This window comes from Callithrix jacchus, chromosome 20, assembly GCF_049354715.1.
Source record: "Callithrix jacchus isolate 240 chromosome 20, calJac240_pri, whole genome shotgun sequence".
Lineage (NCBI taxonomy): Eukaryota > Metazoa > Chordata > Mammalia > Primates > Cebidae > Callithrix > Callithrix jacchus.
Window position 1 is genome coordinate 26,985,274 of NC_133521.1, and position 23,366 is coordinate 27,008,639.

The window sequence follows — 23,366 nt, forward strand, 5'->3', positions numbered from 1 at the left end:
TTGCAACCTCTGCCTCCCGGGTTCAAACGATTCTCCTGCCTCGGCCTCCTGAGTAGCCAGGACTACAGGTGCCTGCCACCATGCCTGGCTAATGTTTTGTATTTTTAGTAGAGACAGGGTTTCACCGTGTTAGCCAGGATGGTCTCGATCTCCTGACCTCATAATCTCCTGACCTTGTGATCCACCCGCCTTGGCCTCCCAAAGTGCTGGGATCACAGGCGTAAGCCACCGTGCCCTGCCAAAATTGAATATTTTTTAGTATAGACACAGGGTTGTGCAATCATTATTACAATCTAATTTTATCTTATTTTTTGATACATAATAATTTTAACGAGATTCAATTTAGTTTTAGAACATGTTCACCTTTTCTTACCCATTAGCAGTCACTCCCCATTCCCCCCAACACTCTTGGTCCTAGGCAACCACTACATCTACTACCTTTTTCTAGAGATGTGCCTCTTTTAGAAATGCCCTATAAATAAAATCATACAGAATGTGATCTTTTGTGACTGGCTTCTTTCACTTAGCATGATGTTTTCACCATGTTTTGGCATGTTATTTTTGTTGCTGAATACTATTCCATTTTAAGGATACAACCACATTTTATTTATCCATGCATTAATTGAATATTTAGATTGTTTGTATTTTTTTGGCTATTATTAATAATGATATTATATTTGTGAGCAAGTTTTTTTTTTTTTTTGAGATGGAGTTTGCTTTTGTTGCCCAGGTTGGAATGCAATGGCTCCATCTCAGCTCACCATAACCTCCGCCTCCCAGGTTCAAGTGATTCTCCTGCTTCAGCCTCAGGAGTAGCTGCGATCACAGCATGGGCCACAAGCCCGGCTAATTTTGTATTTTTAGTAGAGACAGGATTTCACCATGTTGCCCAGGCTGGTCTCTAACTCCTGACCTGATCTGCCCGCCTTGGCCTCCCAAAGGGCTGATATTACAGGCCTGAGCCACCTTGCTCGGCCTGTTTTTTCTTTTGTTTGGTTTGGTTTTTTTGAGATGGAGTTTTGCGCTGTCACTCAGGCTGGAGTGCGGTGGGGTGATCTTGGCTCACTGAAATCTCTGCCTCATGGGTTCAAGCGATTCTCCTGCCTCAGCCACCTGAGTAGGTAGGACTACAGGCATGTGCCACAATGCCCAGCTAATTTTTTTTGTATTTTTGGTAGAGATGAAGTTTCACCATGTTGGCTAGGCTGGTCTTGAACTCCTGACCTCAAGCAATCCGCCCACCTCAGTCTATCAAAGTGCTGAGATTACAGGCATGAGCCACCATGCCTGGCTGCAAATTTTTGTGTGAACATGTTTTCAGTTATCTTGAATATACCTAGGAGTGAAATTGCTGGGCTAAAGGTCACTCTATGTTTAACTTTGCAAGGAATGCCCAACTGTTTTCCACAGCAGCTGTTCCATTTTACATTCCCACTAGTAGTGTATAAGTGTACCAATTCTTCTGAATCCTCGTCAACACTTCTTACGGTCTTTTTTGATTGTAGCCATCCTAGTGGGTGTGAAGTGAAATCTTGTTGTGGTTTTGAGTTGCATTTCCTTAATGACTAATGATGTTGAGCATCTTTCACGTGCTTATTGGCCATTTGTATATCTTCTTCGGAAAATGTCCATTTCAATTTATTTGCCCATTTAAAACTAGGTTATTTGTCTTTTTTTTTTTTTTTCAAATAGAGACAGGATCTCCCTATGTTACCCAGTCAAACTCCTGACCTCAAGCAATTTTCCTGCCTTGGCCTCCCAAAGTGCTGGGATTATAGGCAGGAGCCACTCTGTCCAGCCCCTCTTTTCACTTTCATTTTTTTTTTTTTGAGATGGATTTTTGCTCTTGTTGCCTCGGCTGGAGTGCAATGGCAGGATCTCAGCTCACTGCAACCTCCGCCTCCCAGGTTCAAACGATTTTCCTGCCTCAGCCTCCCACATAGCTGGGATTACAGGTGTGTACCACCACATCTGTCTAATTTTTGTATTTTTAGTAGAGACAGGGTTTCACCATATTGTTCAGGCTGGTCTCGAACTGCTGACCTCATGATCCACCCACCTTGGCCTCCCAAAGTGCTGGGATCACAGGCCTGAGCCACTGCACCCTGCCTTATTTTTATTTTATTTTATTATTATTATTATTTTTAGAGATGGGGTTTCACCATATTGGCCAGGATGGTCTCGATCTACTGACCTCGTGATCCTCCTGCCTTGGCCTCCCAAAGTGCTGGGATTACAGGCATGAGCCACCACGCCCAGCCTATTTTTATTTTTTAAGAGGGGGGGTCTTGCTATGTTGCTCAGGTTTGTCTTGAACTGAGCTCAAGCTCAGTACTGTGCTCAAGCAATCCTTCAAGCTAAGTGGTTGCCCAAAGAGTCAGGATTACAGGTGTGAGCCACTCTGCCTGGCATATCTTCTATTCTTGGTTGTGTATTTTAGGGCTTTCTCTTTTGTTTCACTGGTCTATGGATCACACACATTGTTGGTAAGACTTTATGAAAGCAGGGATTCTTACGCATTGTGGGTGGGTGTATAAATTAATACATTCCATAGGAAGGGCAAGTTGAAATATCTGTTACAAGTATAAAAGCACATACTCTTTGATTCAGCTATTCCCACTTATGGTAATATATCCTACAGATAGAATCGCACAGGAGCCAAAGGGCAAGTGTACATAGTTATTCACTGAAGTATTGAAGGTAACGACAAAAGGCTGGAACCAATGCAAATATATGCTAATAGAATACTGATAAAATAAGCTATGGTACAACTCTAAATGGAATACCATGTGGTTGTACAAGAGAATGAGGAACTTCTCTTTATTTTTTTATTTTTATTTTTTTGAGATGGAATTTCACTTTTGTTGCTCAGGCTGGAGTGCAATGGCGCAATTTCGGCTTGCCGCAGTTCAAGCAATTCCACCTCTTGGGTTCAAGCAATTCTCCTGCCTCAGTCTCCTGAGTAGCTGGGATTACAGGCATGTGCCACCATACCTGGCTAATTTTGTATTTTAAGTAGAGACAAGGTTTCTCCATGTTGGTCAGGCTGGTCTCGAACTCCCGACCTCTGGTGATCCACTGGGCTTGGCCTCCCAAAGTGCTAGGATTACAGGTGTGCGCCACCATGCCTGGCCCTGGAACTTCTCTTTAAAATGATATTGAGGCCAGGCATGGTGGCTCACATCTGTAATTTCAGAACTTTGGGAGGCCAAGGGGGGCAGATCAACTGAAGTCAGGAGTTTGAGACCAGCCTGGCCAACATGGTGAAATGCCATCTCTACTAAAAATACAAAAATTAGGTGGACATGGTGGAGTGTGCCTGTAATCCCAGCTACTTGGGAGGCTTAGGCAGGAGAATGGCTTGAACCTGGGAGGCTGAGGTTATAGTGAGCTGAGATTGCGCCATTGCACTCCTGCCTTGGCGACAGAGACTCTGTCTCAAAAATAAAAAAATAATTAAAATAATAAAAGGAAAAAATAATATTAAGTCTGTAATCTCTGCACTTTGGGAGGCCAAGGAAGGCAGATCACTTGAGGCAAGAAGTTCAAGACCAGCCTGGCCACCATGGTGAAACCCTGTCTCTACTAAAATTTTAAAAATTAGCCAGACATGGTGGCATGTGCTTGTAATTCCTGCTACTTAGGAGGCTGAAGCAGGAGAATCACTTGAACCTAGGAGGTAGAGGTTGCAGTGAGCCAAGATTGTGCCACTACACTCCAACCTGGGTGACAGGGTGAAACTCTTGTCTCAATAAATAAATAAATAAACAAACAAAAATGTGGAATGACCTTGAAGAAAAATTGTTAAGCGAATAAAGCAAGAAATAAAGCAAAACAGTTTATCTATAATAAGCTATGCTTTGTATAAAAAGGGAAGAGCGGCTGGGCCCAGTGGCTCACGCCTGTAATCCCAGCACTTTGGGAGGCCGAGGCGGGTGGATCACGAGGTCAAGAGATCCAGACCATCCTGGTCAACATGGTGAAACCCCGTCTCTACTAAAAATACAAAATTTAGCTGGGCATGGTGGCGCGTGCCTGTAATCCCAGCTACTCAGGAGGCTGAGGCAGGAGAATTGCCTGAACCCAGGAGGCGGAGGTTGCGGTGAGCCGAGATCACTCCATTGCACTCCAGCCTGGGTAACAAGAGCGAAACTCCGTCTCAAAAAAAAAAGGGAAGAGCTGTGGAGAGGATAAATAAAAGTGAACTGTATTTATTATCTATTAAAAATAAACTAACAAACACTGAAAGGAGGAACTGTGAGTGTTCTGAAACCTGGGAAACCAACCCAGGGTGGAAAGCATCCTTGCCAATGGCTGTTTGCATCAGCCTGTAGTTTCTTTCACTTGGAGAAGCTGGGCTGGGCTGGTGGGAGTTGGGCCTCACTGGCATAAGACTGACTGAATGGTCTTGGGTGAAACTCCAGAAGAGGCCACTAACAGGCCAGGAAGTTCTGGCTGACCTGGGGGTGGGAATCTACCACAGAAAGCTGACAATCAGACAGCCCCTGAAGCTATTCCCTGGAGAATACAGGTTCCTAACTTTGCACTGACTTTCTGAAGCCTCCCAAACACTAGATGACTCAGGCCTGGCTCTGGGAAGGGAAAGAGAGTGCTGGACTGCGGCGACTTTAGAAGTTTGTCTTCCCTCTGGCAGGGGCAGAGAGTATGTTGCCAAGGAACGTAATATCTTGAGAAGGGCAAGAACGGATTGGAGTGCTACCTCATTGTATTTCATTCTTGGAAGAGGAAAAGGGAACACTCCTCACCGCTGCCCCCTCAAAAGGGTCTGAGAACACAGGGCAAGCCTTATGGCTGCAAAAACTGCGACAGCATCCTTGCTTCTTGCTGTGTTCTCAAGGAGCATGCATAGTGTTTGCCTTGACCATTTCCTGTTTGTACAAAAGCAGTAGAATGAGCTTGAAAGGTAAATAACAACTACCCTGAAGCAGTGTCCGGCCTGCTAAATACTGTTATCTGAGATAAACTATAGAATACACACTGATTATCATCCAGCCTGGGGAAAGGATTTTCTAACTTGTAAAAACAGCAATAGTATAATGTTCATGTTAAAATTGTTTTATATGGTAAGTGCTATCTTCCTCATAATTTTCCTTAAGAACTGGGTTTCGGTTTTCAGCATCTAGAAATAATAACCCCCCAAAAGAGTCAGCATTTATGGGGGGACTCTCTGTGACAGGTAGTGTGCTAAAAAGTTTGTTTCTCACTGCGACACAATGCTTTACTGTAGCTACCCAGTAAATATTTGTCAAAGAGCTTGAAAAAAACTATCAAAGACCTTCAAGAAGAGAAAATCACAGACCAATATTCTTCCTGAATATAAATGCAAAGATCTTTTTAAAATATTAGAAAACTGAATTCAATAAAAAAGATTAACATCATAATCAGGCTCGATTTATCTTAGGAATGCAAAGATGGTTAAGTTTTTGAAAACCATTCGGTGTAATTCACCATGTTAACAGAATAAAGGAGAAAAATAATATGATCATTCCGATAGATGTAGAAAACATATTCAACAGGCCAGGAACAGTGGCTCATGCCTGTAATCCCAGCACTTTGGGAGGCTGAGGTGAGTGGATCACATGAGCTCAGGAGTTTGAGACCAGCCTGAGCAACATGGAAAAACCCTGTCTCTATAAAAAATATAAAATTTAGCTGGCTGTGGTGGTGTGAGCCTGTGGTCTTAGCTACTTGGGAGGCTGAGGTGGAAGGATTGCTTGTGAACCCAGGAGGTCAAGACTGTAATGAACCTTGATGATGCCACTACAATCCAGCCTGGGCCACAAAGCAAAACCCTGTCTCAAAAAAAAAAAAAAAAAAAGAAAGAAGAAAAGAAAATATTCAACAGGATTCAACATCTTTTCTTAATAAAAACAAAATAAAAATAAAACAAACTCAGGAAACTATATCCTTAAGATCCTCAAGGTGATAAAAGGCATCTACTGAAAATTATATTTAATTGTGGAAGACTGAATGCTTTCCTCCTAAGATTAGGAACAAGACAGGGATGCTCACTTCACCATTTCTATTCAACGTTGTACTGAAAGTCCCAGCCAGTGCAATAAGGCAAGGAAAAAAGGCATACAGATTGGAAAGAAAATGGAAACAAAGCCATCTCCATTAGCAGATGACATAATTGTTACATAGATAAATCTAAGAAATCAACAAAATACTTACTAGAACTATAAGTGAATTTGGCAAGATATAAGATACTAAGTCAATGTACAAAATCAATTATGTTTATCTAGACTGGCAGCAAACAATTGGAAAATTCATTTATAGGAGCATTCAAAATTGAAGTATTGGGTTGGTCGCGGTGGCTTACATCTGTAATTCCAGCACTTTGGGAGGCTGAGGCGGTCAGATCACAAGATCAGGAGATCAAGACCATCCTGGGCAACATGGTGAAATCTCTACTAAAAATACAAAAAAATTAGTTGGGTGGGGTGGCGCACGCCTGCAGTCCCAGCTACTCCAGAGGTTGAGGCAGGAGAATTGCTTGAACCCAGGAGGTGGAGATTGCAGTGAGCCAAGATCACGACACTGCACTACAGCCTGGGTTACAGTGCAAGACTCTGTCTCAAAAAAAAAAAAACAACCATAAGAAAATCCCAAACTATTTAGAAATACATTTAACAAAATATACTAAAGATGTCTACATTGAAAACTACAAATTAAAAAAAGACTGAAATAAATGGTTTATGAAAAGTAAGGTTTTTAAGATGTCTGTTCTCTGTAAATTCATTTATAAGCCCTTTTGTAAAAATTAAGAAGCTAATTTTTTTTTTTAGAAACAGGGTCTCACTGTGCCACCTGGGCTGGAGTGCAGTGGCACAATCATAGCTCACTGTAGCCTCCAACTACTATGTTCAAGCAATCCTGCCTCAGCCTCCCAAGGAGCTGGGACTATAGGTGCCCACCACCATGCTCAGCTAATTTTTACATTTTTTTTTAGAGATGAGGTCTTGCTATGTCACCCAGGTTGGTCTTGATCTCCTGAGCTCAAGCAATCCTTCTATCTCAACCTCCAGAGCGCTGAGATTACAGACATGAGCCACTATGCCCAGCAAAAAAAAAACAACCAAAAACCTTTATTTATTATTATTATTATTATTATTTTTTGAGACAGAGTTTCACTCTTGTTACCCAGGCTGGAGTGCAATGGCACAATCTCGGCTCACTGCAACCTCCGCCTCCTGGGTTCAGGCAATTCTCCTGCCTCAGCCTCCTGAGTAGCTGGGATTACAGGCACGCGCCCCCATGCCCAGCTAATTTTTTGTATTTTTAGTAGAGACGGGGTTTCACCATGTTGACGAGGTTGGTCTCGATCGCTCGACCTCGTGATCCACCCGCCTCGGCCTCCAAAGTGGTTGGATTACAGGTGTAAGCCACCACGCCCTGCCCAAAATAACCTTTATTTTATTTTATTTTAGTCATCTATGATATACATGGTAAGATTTCATATCCCTAATAACCTTTATTTTTATAATAATTTTAGACTTACAGAAAAGTTGCAAAAATCATACAGTGAGTTTCTGTATACTCTCTCAATTTCCCATAATGTTAACATTTTATGTTATCATAATACATTCATCAGAAGTAAGAAATCAACACTGGTACCTTACTGTCTTATTTGGATTTCACTAGCTTTTCTCTAGTGCCCTTTTTCTGTTCTAGGATCCAGTCCAAGATACTACACTGTATTGAACTGGCATGTCTTCCTCGTTTACTTGAGTCTATGACAATTTCTCAGTCTTTCCTTTATATATATATATATATATATATTTTTTTTTAATGAGCCTGACAGTTTGGAGGAGTACTGGTCAGGCATTATGTAGAATGTCCCTTAGTTTGGGTTTACCTGATGTTTTTCCCATGCTTGGACTATGATTATGGGTTTTGTGGAAGAATGCCACAGTGACAACAAGCCCTTTTCATCACATCACACCAGGGGGTACATGCTGTCACCATGATTTATTATGGAGATGTTTTAATTTGGTCACTTGGTCAACAAGCTAATTTTAGAATGTATGTGGGGCTGGGCACGGTATCTCACGCCTGTAATCCCAACACTTTTGGAAGCTGAGGTTGGTGGATAACCTGAGGTTAGGAGTTCAAGACCAGCCTGACCAACATGGTGAAACCCCATCTCTACTAAAAATACAAAAATTAGCTGAATGTGGTAGTGGTGGTGGGGCTGTAATCCCAGGTACTGGGAGACAGGAGAATCTCTTGAATCCCAGGTACTCCTGAGACAGGAGAATCTCTTGAATCCGGGAGGCATAGGTTGCAGTGAGCTGAGATTATGCCATTGCACTCCAATCTGGGTGACAAAAGTGGGGAAAAAAAAGTATGTGGAAAATCAAAGGATCTAGAATAGCAAAAATAATTTTCAAAAGTTGATGCCGGCTGGGGTGGCTCACCCCTATAATCACAGCACTTTGGTAGGCCGAGGCAGGCAGATCACAAGGTCAAGAGATCGAGACCATCCTGGCTAACACAGTGAAACCCCGTCTCTACTAAAAATACAAAAAATTAGCCGCGCTTGGTGGTGGGTGCCTATAGTCCCAGCTACTTGGGAGGCTGAGGCAGGAGAATTGCTTGAACCCAGGAGGCAGAGGTTGCAGTGAGCTGAAATGGTGCCATTGTACTCCAGCCTGGGTGACAGAGCAAGACTTCATATATAAAAAAAAAGTTGAGAACAAAGCTATAAGACTTATATTACCTGATTTAATGCCTTACTACAAAAGTTATAATAATTAAGACTATGGAATTGGCATAAGGATAAACAAATAAGTCATTGGAACAGAATAGAAACTTCAGCTGAAAGAGAACTATATTTAATATGATCAATTTTTGACAAAGACAGGAAAACAATTCAAGGGGGAATTATGTTTTTATCAAATGGTGCTGGAACAAGTGGGTGACCCCATGGAAAAAAAGAAGCTGAGAAACCTGCCCAAGGTCACCAAGTTTGCGAGTGGCAGGGACAAATATTTCAAGCCAGACTTTCTGGCTAACATGTGCTATAAATGGTGAATACGAATTTATAACCAAAACATGTAGGCCACAATAATTTTTCAGTATAAAATTCGATTTGAGGCCGGGCACAGTGGCTCGCTCCTGTAATCCCACTTTGGGAGGCCAAGGTGGGTGGATCACCTGAGATCGGGATTTCTAGACCAGACTGACCAGCATGGAGAAACCCCATCTCTACCAAAAATACCAAAAATTAACCAGGTGTGGTGGTGCATGCATGTAATCTCTCTGGGGGCTGAGGCAAGAGAATTGCTTGAATGTAGGAGGCAGAGGTTGTGGTAAGCCTAGATCTTGCCATGGTACTCCAGCCTGGGCTACAGAGCAAAACTCTGTCTCAAAAAAAAATAAAAAAAAATTCAGTTTGAGGCTATACTATTTAAAAATGTCAATGTCATGAAAGAAAAAGCAAGGTTAACAAAATGTTCCAGATTAAAGGAGACTCAAGAGACACAGATAAGTGCAATAAATGATCCTGAATCAGATCCTGGATCGTACAGACACACTAAAATTCTACAAGGAACATGAATGCAATAATGGAAAGTAATATGGAGAGTATATGAGATAATAGTTTTGTGTGAATGTTAAATTCTCTGAATTTGAAAATCATACTGTAGTTATGTAACAGTATATTCTTATTTTTAGAAGATACATGTAGAATTATTTGGCTGTAAAGGGTGGTGATATCTGAACTAGTTCAGCACTATTAACAACAATGATCAAACAAAGATCAAAATATATATGGAAGAAATAAAATATTGAAAAATATTAACAATTGGTAAACCTAAGTTAAAAGTATACAGTCGGCTGGGCACGGTGGCTCAAGCCTGTAATCCCAGCACTTTGGGAGGCCGAGGCGGGTGGATCACGAGGTCAAGAGATCGAGACCATCCTGGTCAACAAGGTGAAACCCCGTCTCTACTAAAAATACAAAAATTAGCTGGGCATGGTGGTGCACGCCTGTAGTCCCAGCTACTTGGGAGGCTGAGGCAGGAGAATTTCTTGAACCCAGAAGGCGAAGGTTGTGGTGAGCCGAGATTGTGCCATTGCACTCCAGTCTGGGTAACAACAGCGAAACTCTGTCTCAAAAAAAAAAAAAGTATACAGTCATCCATTTTATTATTCTTGCAACTTACCTGTTTGAAATTCTAAAAAAAAAAAAAAAAAATTCAAATAAAATGTCACTTAAGTGCTAGAATTTGTAAATTTTTAAATTTTAATTCATTTATTATTATTTTTTGAGACAGGATTTTGCTCTGTTACCCAGGCCGGAGTACAATGGTGTGATCATAGTTTACTGCAGCCTCAACTTCCTAGGCTCAAGGCTCCCTCAGATCTCAGCCTCTCAAATAACCAGGATTATAGGTGTGTGCCACCATGCCCAGCTAATTTTTGTAGAGACAAAGAGTCTCACTATGTTGCCCAGCCTGGTCTTGACTCCTGGATTCAAGTAGTCTGCCCACCTCGGCTTCCCAAAGTGCTATGATTACAGGCTTGAGCCGCTGCGTTCCGCCTGTAAATGTTTTTCTTTCTTTCAGAGATTTTGTTTCTTACGGCCTATCATTAAGACTTGTAACAGTAAACAGTAAATGTCTGGAATAAATGTAAATATTTGAATCTAGAGTTTGTGGAGGATCCTAAGAATCTTGTGAGACAGATTCATAGTGTCTGTCTAACTAGGGAAGCAAAATATGTAAAGTTAATTTTTATTTTTTAAAATAAAGTCTTGCTCTGTTGCCAGGCTGGAGTGCAGGGGTGCAATCTCAGCTCACTGCCACCTCTGTCTTTTAGATTCAAGCGATTCCCCTACCTCAGTCTCCTGAGTAGCTGAGACTACAGGCACACGCCACCACACCCGTCTAATTTTTTTTTTTTTTTTAAATATTTTGGTAGAGATGTGGTTTCACCATGGCCAAGATGGTCTGGATCTCCTGACCTTGTGATCCTCCCATCTTGGCCTCCCAAAGTGCTGGGATTACAGATGTGAGCCACTGTGCCCTGCCTAAAGTTAAAATTTATGGAGGTAGCAGGTTTCCCAAAACAGTAATACACTTCGTTATGTACTACAAAGGGATGGAACCACTGGAGCTCAGAGCCGTAGGAGAAGAGTTTGCGAAAAAGGAAGAAACTGAAGAGGAACTTGAAAGGGCATTGGGCATTGGAAGGAAGAGAATATCCTTAACTTGGTGGACTTGAGATGACCACTGGTGTGGTTTTACACCAGCAGGTTTCGGAGTCGGGGCTGGTGCAACAGGCTTATAAAGGGAATGGTGGAAAATATTATATGTTAGTGAAAGAGGTTGCGAATGGATTGTGGAAAGCCCTGAATGGTAGACTGCGAGAGTGACAGGATGAAAATGACATTATAGGAAGAGCAATCTGTCAGTTACAATGGCAGTTAAAAAGTGGTGCACAACGCATTAATCAAACTTGAAATTCCAAAGTGCCAAGACCTCTAGCGGGGAGCAGTTGAATTCAATTCTATTTTAGATCACGTAGAGACTAAAATAGTGCAGATTGATCCTGATCATCACAGAATTCGTTTGAAAATCGGATTCTGAATGGTGGTAGAAACGTGGGGTACTCCACACTCTACTCTCAATTGCTGTCCCAACACGGGAAAGCAATTGCCTTTCTGATCGGCTACCATATTTAGCGATTACTATGCGCCAAGCGCTTTACGGGCACTCATTTAAATGGGCAAACACGGCCGGGCACGGTGGCTCACGCCTGTAATCCCAGAGCTTTGGGAAGCCGAGGTGGGCGGATCACCTGAGATTAGGAGTTCTAGACCAGTCTGGCCAACAGGGTGAAACCCTATCTCTACTAAAAATACAAAAATTAGCGGGGCGTGGTGGCGGATGTCTGTAATCCCAGCTACTCGGGAGGCTGAGGCAGGAGAATCACTTGAACCTGGGAGGTGGAGGTTGCAGTGAGCCGAGATCACACCGCGGCACTCCAGCCTAAGGGGCAGAGCGAGACCCTGTCTCAGAAAAAAAAAAAGAAAAAAAGGCAAACTCCTTTGTAAGAGAGAGCTTATCAAGTCCATTTTACTGATGGGGAAACTGAGCATTAGAAAGACAGGATTGGTCAGATCACGGACTGGAGGCAGCAAAGATGTAAAATCAGGGTTGGGATACAGACTGCGCCGGTAGTGTGGGGGAAACGAGCTTCCTGAGACTCAGCAGAAAGTTACAGCGAAGGGAGGGGAAGCGGAGCACTGGAGACCCTACAGGCCCGCAGGCTGAGCGAAGGAACCTCTCCTGAGGTGACACCTGTCAGCACTCCTCTTTTCGGCGCCATTCTAAAAATCAAGGCATCTGATTGGTGAGGTTGGAGGTTGAACTATCCTGATTGGTTAGTTGGACCTCGAACCACACTTTCACCTGGAGATGGCGAGGAGTGGGCGGGATTTCGAACTGAGCCCCCTTGTTTTCGGAAGCGTGATTGGCTGTTGCTAGGAACTTTCCCAAGGTCTTATGGGCCCTAGCTACGGAAGCCGAGGAAAGCTGAGCGCGGGCTCTTAAGGAAGGTAGTAGCGGAATCCCAGTTAGCTGTGGAGAGGCGGTATGTCCGGTTCAATGGCGACTGCGGAAGCTAGCGGCAGCGATGGGAAAGAGCAGGAGGTAGACACCTCAGCCACCTATTACCGGTTGGAGGAGGTGGCGAAGCGCAACTCCTTGAAGGAACTGTGGCTTGTAATCCATGGGCGAGTCTACGATGTCACCCGCTTCCTCAATGAGGTGGGGCCCGGGAGGTGGGAGGCTTCTGGAGCTGCCGGGGCGAGGGGTGAAAGGGCTGTGTGGAGGGTATTTGGGAAGGAAGGGAGGCCTGACTAGGGGCGATAAGGCGTAGAAAAGGGACCAGGACTCTCAGAGGGAAACTGGGGTGGGATTGGGGGAGAGGTCTTTAGTCTGCATACATTTCCAGTCAGCTCCGAGTTCTGGTGCCTTACATAAGATCATCTATTATGTGTTGAGCACTTGCTGGGTGCTCGGCTAAACTCTAAGCCACCATTATCTCCATTTTAGAGAAAGGGAAACTGAGGCTCGGGTTGAGAACTCAAGGTCATACACTTAACGGCCTAGGTCCATTGAATCTGGGTCTGAAGTGCACCCACATCTGTGCTTTTTCCAACGTGCCTTCTGAAGTAATACCGCTTTTGGTTTTTGTCGTCCTGACTAGAAGCTGAGATTTCTCTCCGTACCCCTCCCCCAACCTTGATTATGTCTCCATTGTTTTTTTTTTTCCCCCGTAATCTGAGTTGACCTTGAGGCCAGAAGGTCATAAAGTGACCCCCCCTTTTTTGTCATTGACTCATTGTTTTGTCACCCTCTTAACTCTTCAAGCCTGTTTTATTTAATCTTCAAGCCTGTTGTATTAGATCTCATTTTAAAAATTATCTTTCAGATCATGGTGCAACTAATTTTTTTTTTAATTAAGGAAACAGGATAGACTTTTTAAAACATTTTAAACTAAATTTATTGAGGTGTAATGTACACACATAAATTGTACCCATCTAAAATGTACATTTCGATGAGTTTTGAAGTATTCTTCCATGTGAAGACATAGAGCATTTTCATCACTCTAAAAAGCTTCCTTTCCCTTTACAGTCATTCTCTCCCCAACCCCAGGCAGCTAGTGATATGCAGCCACTAAAGATTGGTTTGAAGCTTTGATTTTTTTTTCCTTGTTTTTGTATGTCTGATCAATTTATTTTGAGCAATAGATTAATGATTTTGTAAAAGTTCATTTCTATTTCTCTGAAGCAAATATACTAGTGAAGTATTTTTTCAGTGAATATGAGGCCTAAGTCTGCATCCTGATTTTTAATTCCAAAAACTTTTAAAATTTAAAAGTTTCCTCTAAAGAACATTATTATTATTATTTTGAGACAGAGTCTTGTGTGCCCAGGCGGGAGTGCAGTGGTGCAATCTTGGTTCACTGCAACCTCCGTCTCCTGGGTTCAAGCGATTCTCCTGCCTCACCCTCCTGAGTAGCTGGGATTGCTTACAGTCGCATACTGCCATGCCTGGCTAATTTTTTTTTGTGTTTTTAGTAGCGACAGGGTTTCCCCATGTTGGTCAGGCTGGTTTCAAACTCCTGACCTCGTGATCAGTCCATCTTGGCCTCCCAAAGTGCTGGGATTACAGGCGTGAGCCACCATACCCAGCAAGAACATCATTTTTAATCAGTCTTACTAGTGGACAATAATTTAACAACTCAAAATTTAGTAACTTCTTGCATTTGTATGGTGTATGGCATTTTATGCTTTTAAAAGTGCTTTCCCATTATTTCATCTTCAAAACACTAGTCAAGGGTGACTTTGATAGTAGTGATTTTTAACAGAGGTACAAGTAACAGGTTCGGAGAGATCCTGATCATACAATTGATAGCAGATTTGACAGATCCCTTGATTTCTCTTGTTGGCGTAGCATTACTTCAAAATTCTAGCCTTAGCTATGACTTCTAGTACTTGCTTCGTAATAAGTTTTATGCTAAAGCCTGGTTCATAATGGGTAGAAAGTCATGTTTTTCCAGCTGGGCGCAGTGGTTTATGCCTGTAATCCCAGCATTTTTGGGAGGCAGAGGTGGGTGGATCACCTGAGGTCAGGAGTTCGAGACCAGCCTGGGCAACATGACAAAACCTCATCTCTGCTAAATATATGAAAATTAGCCAGGCATGATGGTTCCTGTAATCCCAGCTGAGGTAGGAGAATAGCTTGAACCTGGCAGGTGGAGGCTGCAGTGAGCTGAGATGGCGCCACTGCACTCCAGCCTGGACAACACAGCAAGACTGCGTCTCAAGAAAAGGAAAATTAAAAAAAAAAGAAAATAATGTTTTTCATTTGTGGTTTATTTTCTCCAAATTTCTTCTTGATTGATTCAGTTTCTTTTTGCATATACAAGCCAAAGTGAATGTAGTTACTTTTTTTTTACACAAAAGGTAGCATACTATGCACACTGATCTGTGTCTTGCTTTTTTCACCTAACTGTATATCTCAGCAATCTTTCCATAGCAATAACTGGCATCCCTCCTCCTCCTTCACCACAGCTGCATAGAATTTATTATATGGATCATAATTTATTTAAGTACTATCCTATTGATAAACATTTGGATTTATCAGTATTTTGCTGTCACATTTTTTTCTCTAAATCAACTTAATCGAAATCAAATGTAGGGACAATAAAATGCACAGATTTTGAATGTAGAGTTTAATGAGTTTTGACAAATAAATATTTCATCTGTATAATCACCATCACAATCAATATACAGTCATGGGTCACTTCACAATGGGGACACATTCTGAGAACTGCATCATTAGGTGATTTTATCCCTTTACGAATATGATAAGAGTGTACTTACACAAACCTAGGTGGTATAGTTTACTACCCACCTAAGCTGTGTGATACAGCCTCTTGTTCCTAGGCTATAAATCTGTATAAACCTGCAGGCAGTTGTGACACAGTAGCAAGTATTTGTGCATCTAAACACAGAAAAGGTACAATAAAAATATGGTATTTATAATCTTATGGGACCACTATCATACATATGGTCCGTTGTTGACCATATGTGGCACATGACTCTATAGAACATTTCTACCAGTGTTGTCCCCATTCACACTGATTTTATTTTTAACACTATAGTGTGTACTCTTCTGTCTAGCTTATTTTGCTCAATAGATCTGTGAGATTCAGCTGTTTTTTTCTGTTATCAGTGATTTGTAACTTCTAATTTCATTGTGTGAATATACCAATATTTGTGTGTCCATTCACCTGTTGATTGACATTTGGGTTGTCTCCAGTTTGGGGCTATTATGAATAAAACTGCTGGGAACTTTCATGAACAAATCTTTATGTGGACCTAGGTATGTATTCCTCCTGGGCAAATACCTAGTAGTAAAGTTGCTAGGAGTGAGATTACTAGGTTTTATGTCTATTTAACTTTTTAAGCTACTGCCAGAGCATTTCCGGAAGTGTTTATATTATTTTATACTCCCACCACAGTGTAGGTTTTCCAGTTTTTCCACATCTTCATTGATACATTGTAATTGTTAGTCTTTTTACTTTTAGCCATTCTAATGGGTGTGTGTTGGCCAGGCGCAGTGGCAGAGGCCTCTAATCCCAGCACTTTGGGAGGCTGAGGTGGGTGGATCAACTGAGGTCAAGAGTTCGAGGCCAGCCTGGCCAACATGGAGAAACCTCGTCTCTTCTAAAAATACAAAAATTAGCTGGGTGTGGTGGCGTGTCTTAGCTACTCGGGAGGCTGAGGCAGGAGAATTGCTTGAACCTGGGAGGTGGAGGTTGCAGTGAGCTGAGATTGTGCTGCTGCATGCCAGCCTGGGTGACAGAGCAAGACTCTGCCTCAAAAAAAAAAAAAAAAAAAAATAGCCATTGTAATGGATGTGGAATGGTATATAATTGTGGTTTTAACTTGCATTTTCCTGATGACTAATGATGTTGTATCTTTCCATGGGCTTATTGGCCCTTTACATATGTCTTTTTGTGAAGTATCTGTTTAGTTTTGCCCTTTTAAAAATTGGGTTGTTATTATTGACTTGAAAGCATTTTTTCTAGTGGCTGGATGTTGGCTTTGAGGTCCGAGTGTCTGGCTGAGGTTTCTACTTTACCACTTAATAGTTGTGGAACCTTGTGGAAGTAAGCTCTGTAAAGGCCCTTTCTCATCACAGGGTAGTGACAAGTAATTTAAATAGTTCATATATAGACTTATTATGTCATATTTCCTGGCCTAAATAACTCAGTAAACGTTAGTGATTATTTTTGTTTTTAAAACAAAATTGCATTGTTTCCTGCAGCATCTTTTGAATGCCAAGTGGCAAGGGCTTTGAAGGATTGAAAGGTAAATTAGATGACTTGGATTTGCAGGGAAGATCTGTGCACAAGTAATTGTTGTGTGAGGTAAAGAGTGGCCTGGCCTTAAGACTGCTGAGAATGCAGGCTCTACTTGATACAATCCTAGGGTATTTCTTGAAAGCTTTGGAGTTTGACTAATAATTCCTACTGGATTTCTCCAAGGCTCGTCAAAAGCAAGTTCAGTTTGATTGTTGCTTGCCCAGTGGAATTAACGTTACAATTAAATTAATTAACTAATTTTTGAGATGGAGCCTCGCTCTCTCCCAGGCTGGAGTGCAGTGGTGCAGTCTCAGCTAATTACAACCTCTGCCTCCCGGGTTCAAGCAATTCTCCTGCCTCAACTTCCCAAGTGGCTGGGATTACGGGCACCCACCACCACGCCCGGCTAGTTTTTTTGTGTTTCTAATAGAGACAGGGTTTTACTATGTTGGTCAGGCTAGTCTCGAACTCCTGATCTCAGGTGATCCTCCAGTCTCAGCCTCCCAAAGTGCTGGGATTACAGGAGTGAGCCACTGCACCTGGCCTAACATTATAATTTTATAGAAATAATGCTCTCTGCCAAGAGTGGTTCCAAGTGGTTAGTTCTAGGGAAGGTGAGAGATAAGATGAGGCAGAATTTAACTTCTAGCACTTTCATTTATTTATTCATTTTGCACAGGGGCATGGTATGCACTCACACTTGTGTTTGCACTTGTGAGCAGTTTGTGTGCTCACTCCCTAGGTCCCGTTATGTTCCAGGCACCATGCTGTGTTCTAAAACAGCCATGAATGGGACAGATGTGGTCTCTATTCCCAATGGAATTTATCTAGTCTGATAGAGAAGAAAGATATTACATAAATAATTACATAAATAATTGCAATTGTAATACATAAATACCATGAAGGTACCTATGGAGTTGTGAGAATCAATGCAGTGGGACCTGATTGGTGGGGATAAGGATGTGAAGTTATGTTTAGATCTACAGACCTGAACTTCAGACACTGCTAAGGGTTATACCATTCTTGGTAGCCTGCTAGTTTGTCTCTCTTAGGCTACAGCCTTTTCTTTTTTTCATTCTTTCTTTTTTTTGAGACAGTCTTGTTCTGTCACCCAGGCTAGAGTGCAGTGGCACAATCTCAGCTCACTGCAACGTCCAGGTTCAAGCGATTCTCCCACCTCAGCCTCCTGAGTAGCTGAGATTACAGGTGCACGCCACCATACCTGGCTAATTTTTTTCGTATTTTTAGTAGAGACAGGGTTTCACCATATTGGCCAGGCTGGTCTTGAACTCCTGACCTTGTGATCCACCTACCTGAGCCTCCTAAAGTGCTAGGATTACAGGCATGAACCACCGAGCCACTGTGCCCAGCCGGCGGGTGACAGCCTTTTCTTATCAGGCTCATTCTAATCCAAATGCAAGTACCTATAGACCTGTACCATTTCCTCCAGTTCACCCCCTAGGTCTGTATCTTTCTCTGCCCTGCAGACTGCTTTTTTTAGGAAGTAGTTTTTGTCTTCTCCGAAATTTTAGCCTCCATGGTTTTTTTTTTTTTTTTTTTTTTTTTTGAGACGGAGTTGCTCTTGTTACCCAGGCTGGAGTGCAATGGCGTGATCTCGGCTCACCGCAACCTCCGCCTCCTGGGTTCAAGCAATTCTCTTGCCTCAGCCTCCTGAGTGGCTGGGACTACAGGCGTGCGCCACCATGCCCAGCTAATTTTTACATTTTTAGTAGAGACGGTGTTTCACCTTGTTGACCAGGATGGTCTCGAACTCTTGACCTTGTGATCCACCTGCCTCGGCCTCCCAAAGTGCTGGGATTACAGGGGTGAGCCACCACTCCCGGCTAAGCCTCCATGTTTTATTTTGATGAGGTAATGTGTTTGGCTAGAGGACCCTCTTTTCATCACCAGGCCTAATTTTGCACTTCCTCAATCTTAATGTTTCTAGATTTCCTTTTCCAAGTCATGCGCTCTCTAGTATATCTCCATTGTTACATTTTTTATTACAGCAGTATGGAATTTCCACCCACAGAAAATTTGTTTAATTTTTTTTTTCCCAATAAGATTTTTATTCTGTAACTGTCATTCTTCATATTCTCCTCTTTTCTGCCCATAAATCCCCTATTTCCATAGAATTAGTAATCTGGAAGCATTACTTTCCATATGGAATTTGTCCTCTTTCTTCTGTTAAAATATAGATCTTCTGTCTGCTCTCCAGTAAACTTACTAAAGTAAACAAAACTAAGGAAAAGTCAGTCGATTTCTCCTGCTCCTATGACATATTCTTTGGACAGTTGAACTGGATAAAATTTTTCACAAGAGGACATTACGAAATTTCCATAGTAGCTGTAACATATTTCAACTTGATTATTATTGCTTGACTTAGATAGAAATGAATAGATGCGAATCATTGTTTCATCTCTTTTGGCAGTTTATAATCTTGGTTGCAGTATAGTTTATTTGAAACATTTCATTTGTAATATTGTGTAACTGCATACATAATATTAAGTAGACACAGAATCCATTAGTATTAAAGTACAAAGGCTATTCAGGTTGGATGAACCTTTTTTTTTTTTTTTTTTCAAATTCATGTGAGATTTAAATACAAAGCAAATCCTAGGAAAAAAATGGGAAATATCTACTGTCTTATTAGGCTTACTTAATAAAAAGTAGGGAGGAATTTTTGAGTGTTTAATTGATTTGAATAGTATAAACAACTAGATTACTGAGCATAATCCCCCGTACGCTTCTGTCTTGTTTTGTTATGACTCAGACAAAAGCACATTTTTAGTTTATATTAATTATAGATATATAAACCTAGTTTTACTCTCTCTCTTTTTTTTTCTTTTTGAGACAGAGTTTCACTCGTTTCCCAGCCTGGAGTGCAATGGCACGCAATCTCAGCTCACTGCAACCTCTGTCTTGCAGGTTCAAGTGATTCTCCTGCTTCAGCCTCCCGAGTAGCTGAGATTATAGGCATGCACCACCATGCCTGGCTAATTTTGTATTTTTGGTAGAGACGGGGTTTCTCCATGTTGATCAGGCTGGTCTCGAACTCTTGACCTCAGGTGATCCTCATGCCTCGGCCCTCCAAATTGCTGGGATTACAGGTGTGAGCTGCCATGCCTGGCAATTTCGTTCATTTTTAAGGCTGAATAATATTTTATGTATATACCACATTTTGCCTATCTATTCATCTGATAATGGGCATGGGTTGTCTACCATTTGGCTATTGTGAACAATGCTGCAGTGTGCATTGGCGTACAAGTCTGTTTGAATCTGTTTTTAATTCATTTGGACATATCTAAGAGTGGAATTGTTGGGTCATTATGCTTGGCTTTTTGAGGAACCTCCAAACTGTTTCCCACAGTATCTACACTATTTTATATTCCCACCAGCAATGTACAAAGATCCCATTTTTTCATATATATTTTTTATTGTAGCCATCCTAGCAGGTGTAAAGTGGTGTCTCGTTATGGTTTGACTGTTACTTGCTTTTTTTGTTGGTGTGGGGTGTCCCTTTCTGACATAATTCATTTCCTTAATGACTACTGATACTGCACACTTTTTCATCTTATTGGTTATTTGTATATATTCTTTGGAGAAATGTCTACTAGAGTTCTTTGCCTTTTTAAAAATTTGAATGTGAGAAGGAGAGAGAGAGAGAGAGAGCTCTTTGCCCACTTTTAAGTTGGATCATCTTTGTTGTTAGATTACAGTTCTTTATATAGTCTAGATATTAATCCTTGATCAGATATATGATTTGCAGATATTTTCTCACATTCTGTAAATTGTGTTTTTACTCTTGATGTCCTGTGATGTTAAAAAGTTTTCATTTTGATGGAGTCCAGTGTATCTTTTTTTGTTGTTGTTGCCTATGCTTTTGTGGTATCATATCTAAGAATCCATTGCCAATCTCAAGGTCATGAACATTTACCCTTATGTTTTCTCTAAGAATTTTATGATTTTAACTTTTATATTTAGGTTGTTGATCCATTTTGAGTTAATTGTTTTTAATATGGTATGGGGTAGGAGTTCAGCTTCTTTCTTTTGCATGTGAAAATCCAGTTTCCCAGCATCATTTCTTGAAAAGACTGTTCTTTCCTCCACTGAATGGACTTGGCATCCTTGTGAAAAATCAACTGGGAACTGGGCGTGATGTTGAGCACCTGTAGTCCCAGCTACTCAGGTGGGTGACGCCAAAGGATTGCTTCAGGCCATCAGTTGGATACTGTAGTGTGCAATAATTATGCCTGTGAATAGCCACTGCACTCCTGCTTGCGCAATGTAGCAAGACCCTATGCCTCCCGGACTCAAGTGATCCATCCACCTTGGCCTCCCAAAGTGCTGAGATTATAGGCATGAGCCACTGTACCCAGGCTCTGAGTTTTTTTTTTTTTTTTTTAATTGTGAAAGGGTGTTGGGGTTTTTTGTTTTGTTTTGAGAGAGGGTCATGCTCTGTCACCCAGACCAGAATGCAGATTACACGGCTCACTGCAGCCTTGACCTGGGCTCAAGCAATCCTTCCACCTTAGCTCTCAAGTAGCTGGGATTATGGTTGTGCACCACCATGCCTGGTTAGGTTTATTTTTTATTTTATTTTTTGTAGAGATGGGGCCTCACTATGTTGCCCAGGCTGTCCTTGAACTCATGGCCTTAAGTGATCCTGCTTTAGCCTCCTAAAGTGTTGGGATTATAGGCATGAGCCACCACACCTGGCCTTAAACTGATTCTTGAAGACTGCTGTCCACTTTTAAGCACATTACTTGATTGTGTGAATTGGACTTCCATCCAAAATATTGCTTGAAGAAGGTATGCTGCAGCTAGAACAATTTGAAAAGTCTGCCTTGTGTCTAATCTTACTGATTACGTTTTCAGGTATCTCTTCTTTACAAATGTTAATTGCATGATTTTTAAGAAATACATTTTTTAAAACTGTAGTAGAAAAATATACCAAGCCTCAAAGCAATTTCAACCAACTTTGACTAAGTCAACACATTTGTGAAACCACCATCCAAGTTGAGAAAGAATAGTGCTAGGACCCTAGAAATGCTCCTTCCCAATCAAGACCCCTCGCTTCCCCAAGGTAACTATCCTGACTTCTAACTCTAAATGCCTGTTTTGCATAATATACTGCGTACGTAATACACTTCTTATATATATATGTATTTATGAATATATTTAGTTAATTATTTTAAATGTAACAAGCACCTGTTAACTCACTATCCAAAATGAAAATTAAGACCTTAACCATAAGGCCTGGCGCGGTGGCTTACACCTGTAATCCCAGCACCTTCAGAGGCCAAGGCAGGTGAATCACTTGAGGTCAGGAGTTTGAGACCAGCTTGGCCAACATGGCGAAACCCTGTCACTACTAATAATACAAAAATTAGCCAGGCATGGTGGTGCGTGCCTGTATTCCCAGCTACTCAGGAGGCTGAGGCATAAAAATCACTTGATCCCGGGAGTTGGAGGTTGCAGAGAGCAGAAATTGTGCCATTGCACTCCAGCCTGGGTGACAGAGTGAAACTGTGTCTCAAGAAAAACAAGACCGTAACCATAACCTGGATCTAATCAAATGGTCTTTTACCTATGATTTTCTCTAGCCTCTTTCCTACTTCCTGCCCCCCAAAATAACCATCACTCTTGATTGATTATTTCCATCCTTTTCCTAGTTTTATAGTATCTAGATATATTCCTAAAAAGTATGTATATATAAATATTATATTTCTATTTTTAATTGTATTTGCTTAAACATTTATATTGTGGTAAAAACATAGCATGAAATCTGTATTTTTATTTTTAGACATTCTCACTCCGTCACCCAGGCTGGAGTGGAGTGGTGTGATCTCTGTTCACTATAATCTCCGCCTCCTGGGTTCAAGTGATTTTCTTGCCCCAGCCTCCTGAGTAGCTGGAATTACAGGTGCATACCACCACACCCAGCTAATTTTTGTATTTTCGGTAGAGATGAGATTTTGCCATGTTGGCCAGGCTGGTCTCTAACTCCTAATCTCAAGTGATCTGCCCGCCTGGGCCTCCCAAAGAGCTGGGATTACAGTTGTGAGCTGAAATCTACCATTTTAAACGCTTTTTTTAAAGACAGGGTCTTGCTCTGTCACTCAGGCTGGAGTGTAGTGGTGGATCGTAGCTCATTGTAGCCTCAAACTCCTGGGCTCAAGCAGTCTTCCTGCCTCAGCCTCCCAAGTAGCTGGGACTACAGGTGTGCACCACCACACCTGGATTTCTTTACTACAGGTTGTAAGGTTTATTGCCGAGTTTAAAATGAGGAAACTGAGGCCAGTATAAGAAAATGAAAATCCAATTTATTCAGCTCCCGGGCGAGGTTCCATGGTCCCAGGGAAAGGGGCCAGGGAAGTGGCGCCAAATTCCTGGGGCGTGGGGTTTTTATGACTAGAAGGAACGAGCAACAGCTGGGTGCTCTGATTAACTCCAGG

The 23,366-nt window shown here is 41.7% G+C and overlaps 1 protein-coding gene across 2 annotated transcripts in view; it reads left to right on the plus strand.

Moving 5' to 3' along the window:
- The first annotated feature begins 12,602 nt into the window (after window positions 1-12,602).
- The window catches only part of CYB5B (cytochrome b5 type B), a 38,158-nt gene continuing 27,394 nt past the window's right edge, over window positions 12,603-23,366 (plus strand). For both annotated transcript variants that reach the window (XM_002761110.7, XM_008986146.5), the window contains exon 1: window positions 12,603-12,797. In XM_002761110.7, the coding sequence (XP_002761156.1) occupies window positions 12,624-12,797 (174 nt within the window). In that variant the 5' untranslated portion in view covers window positions 12,603-12,623. The remainder of the gene's footprint in view (window positions 12,798-23,366) is intronic.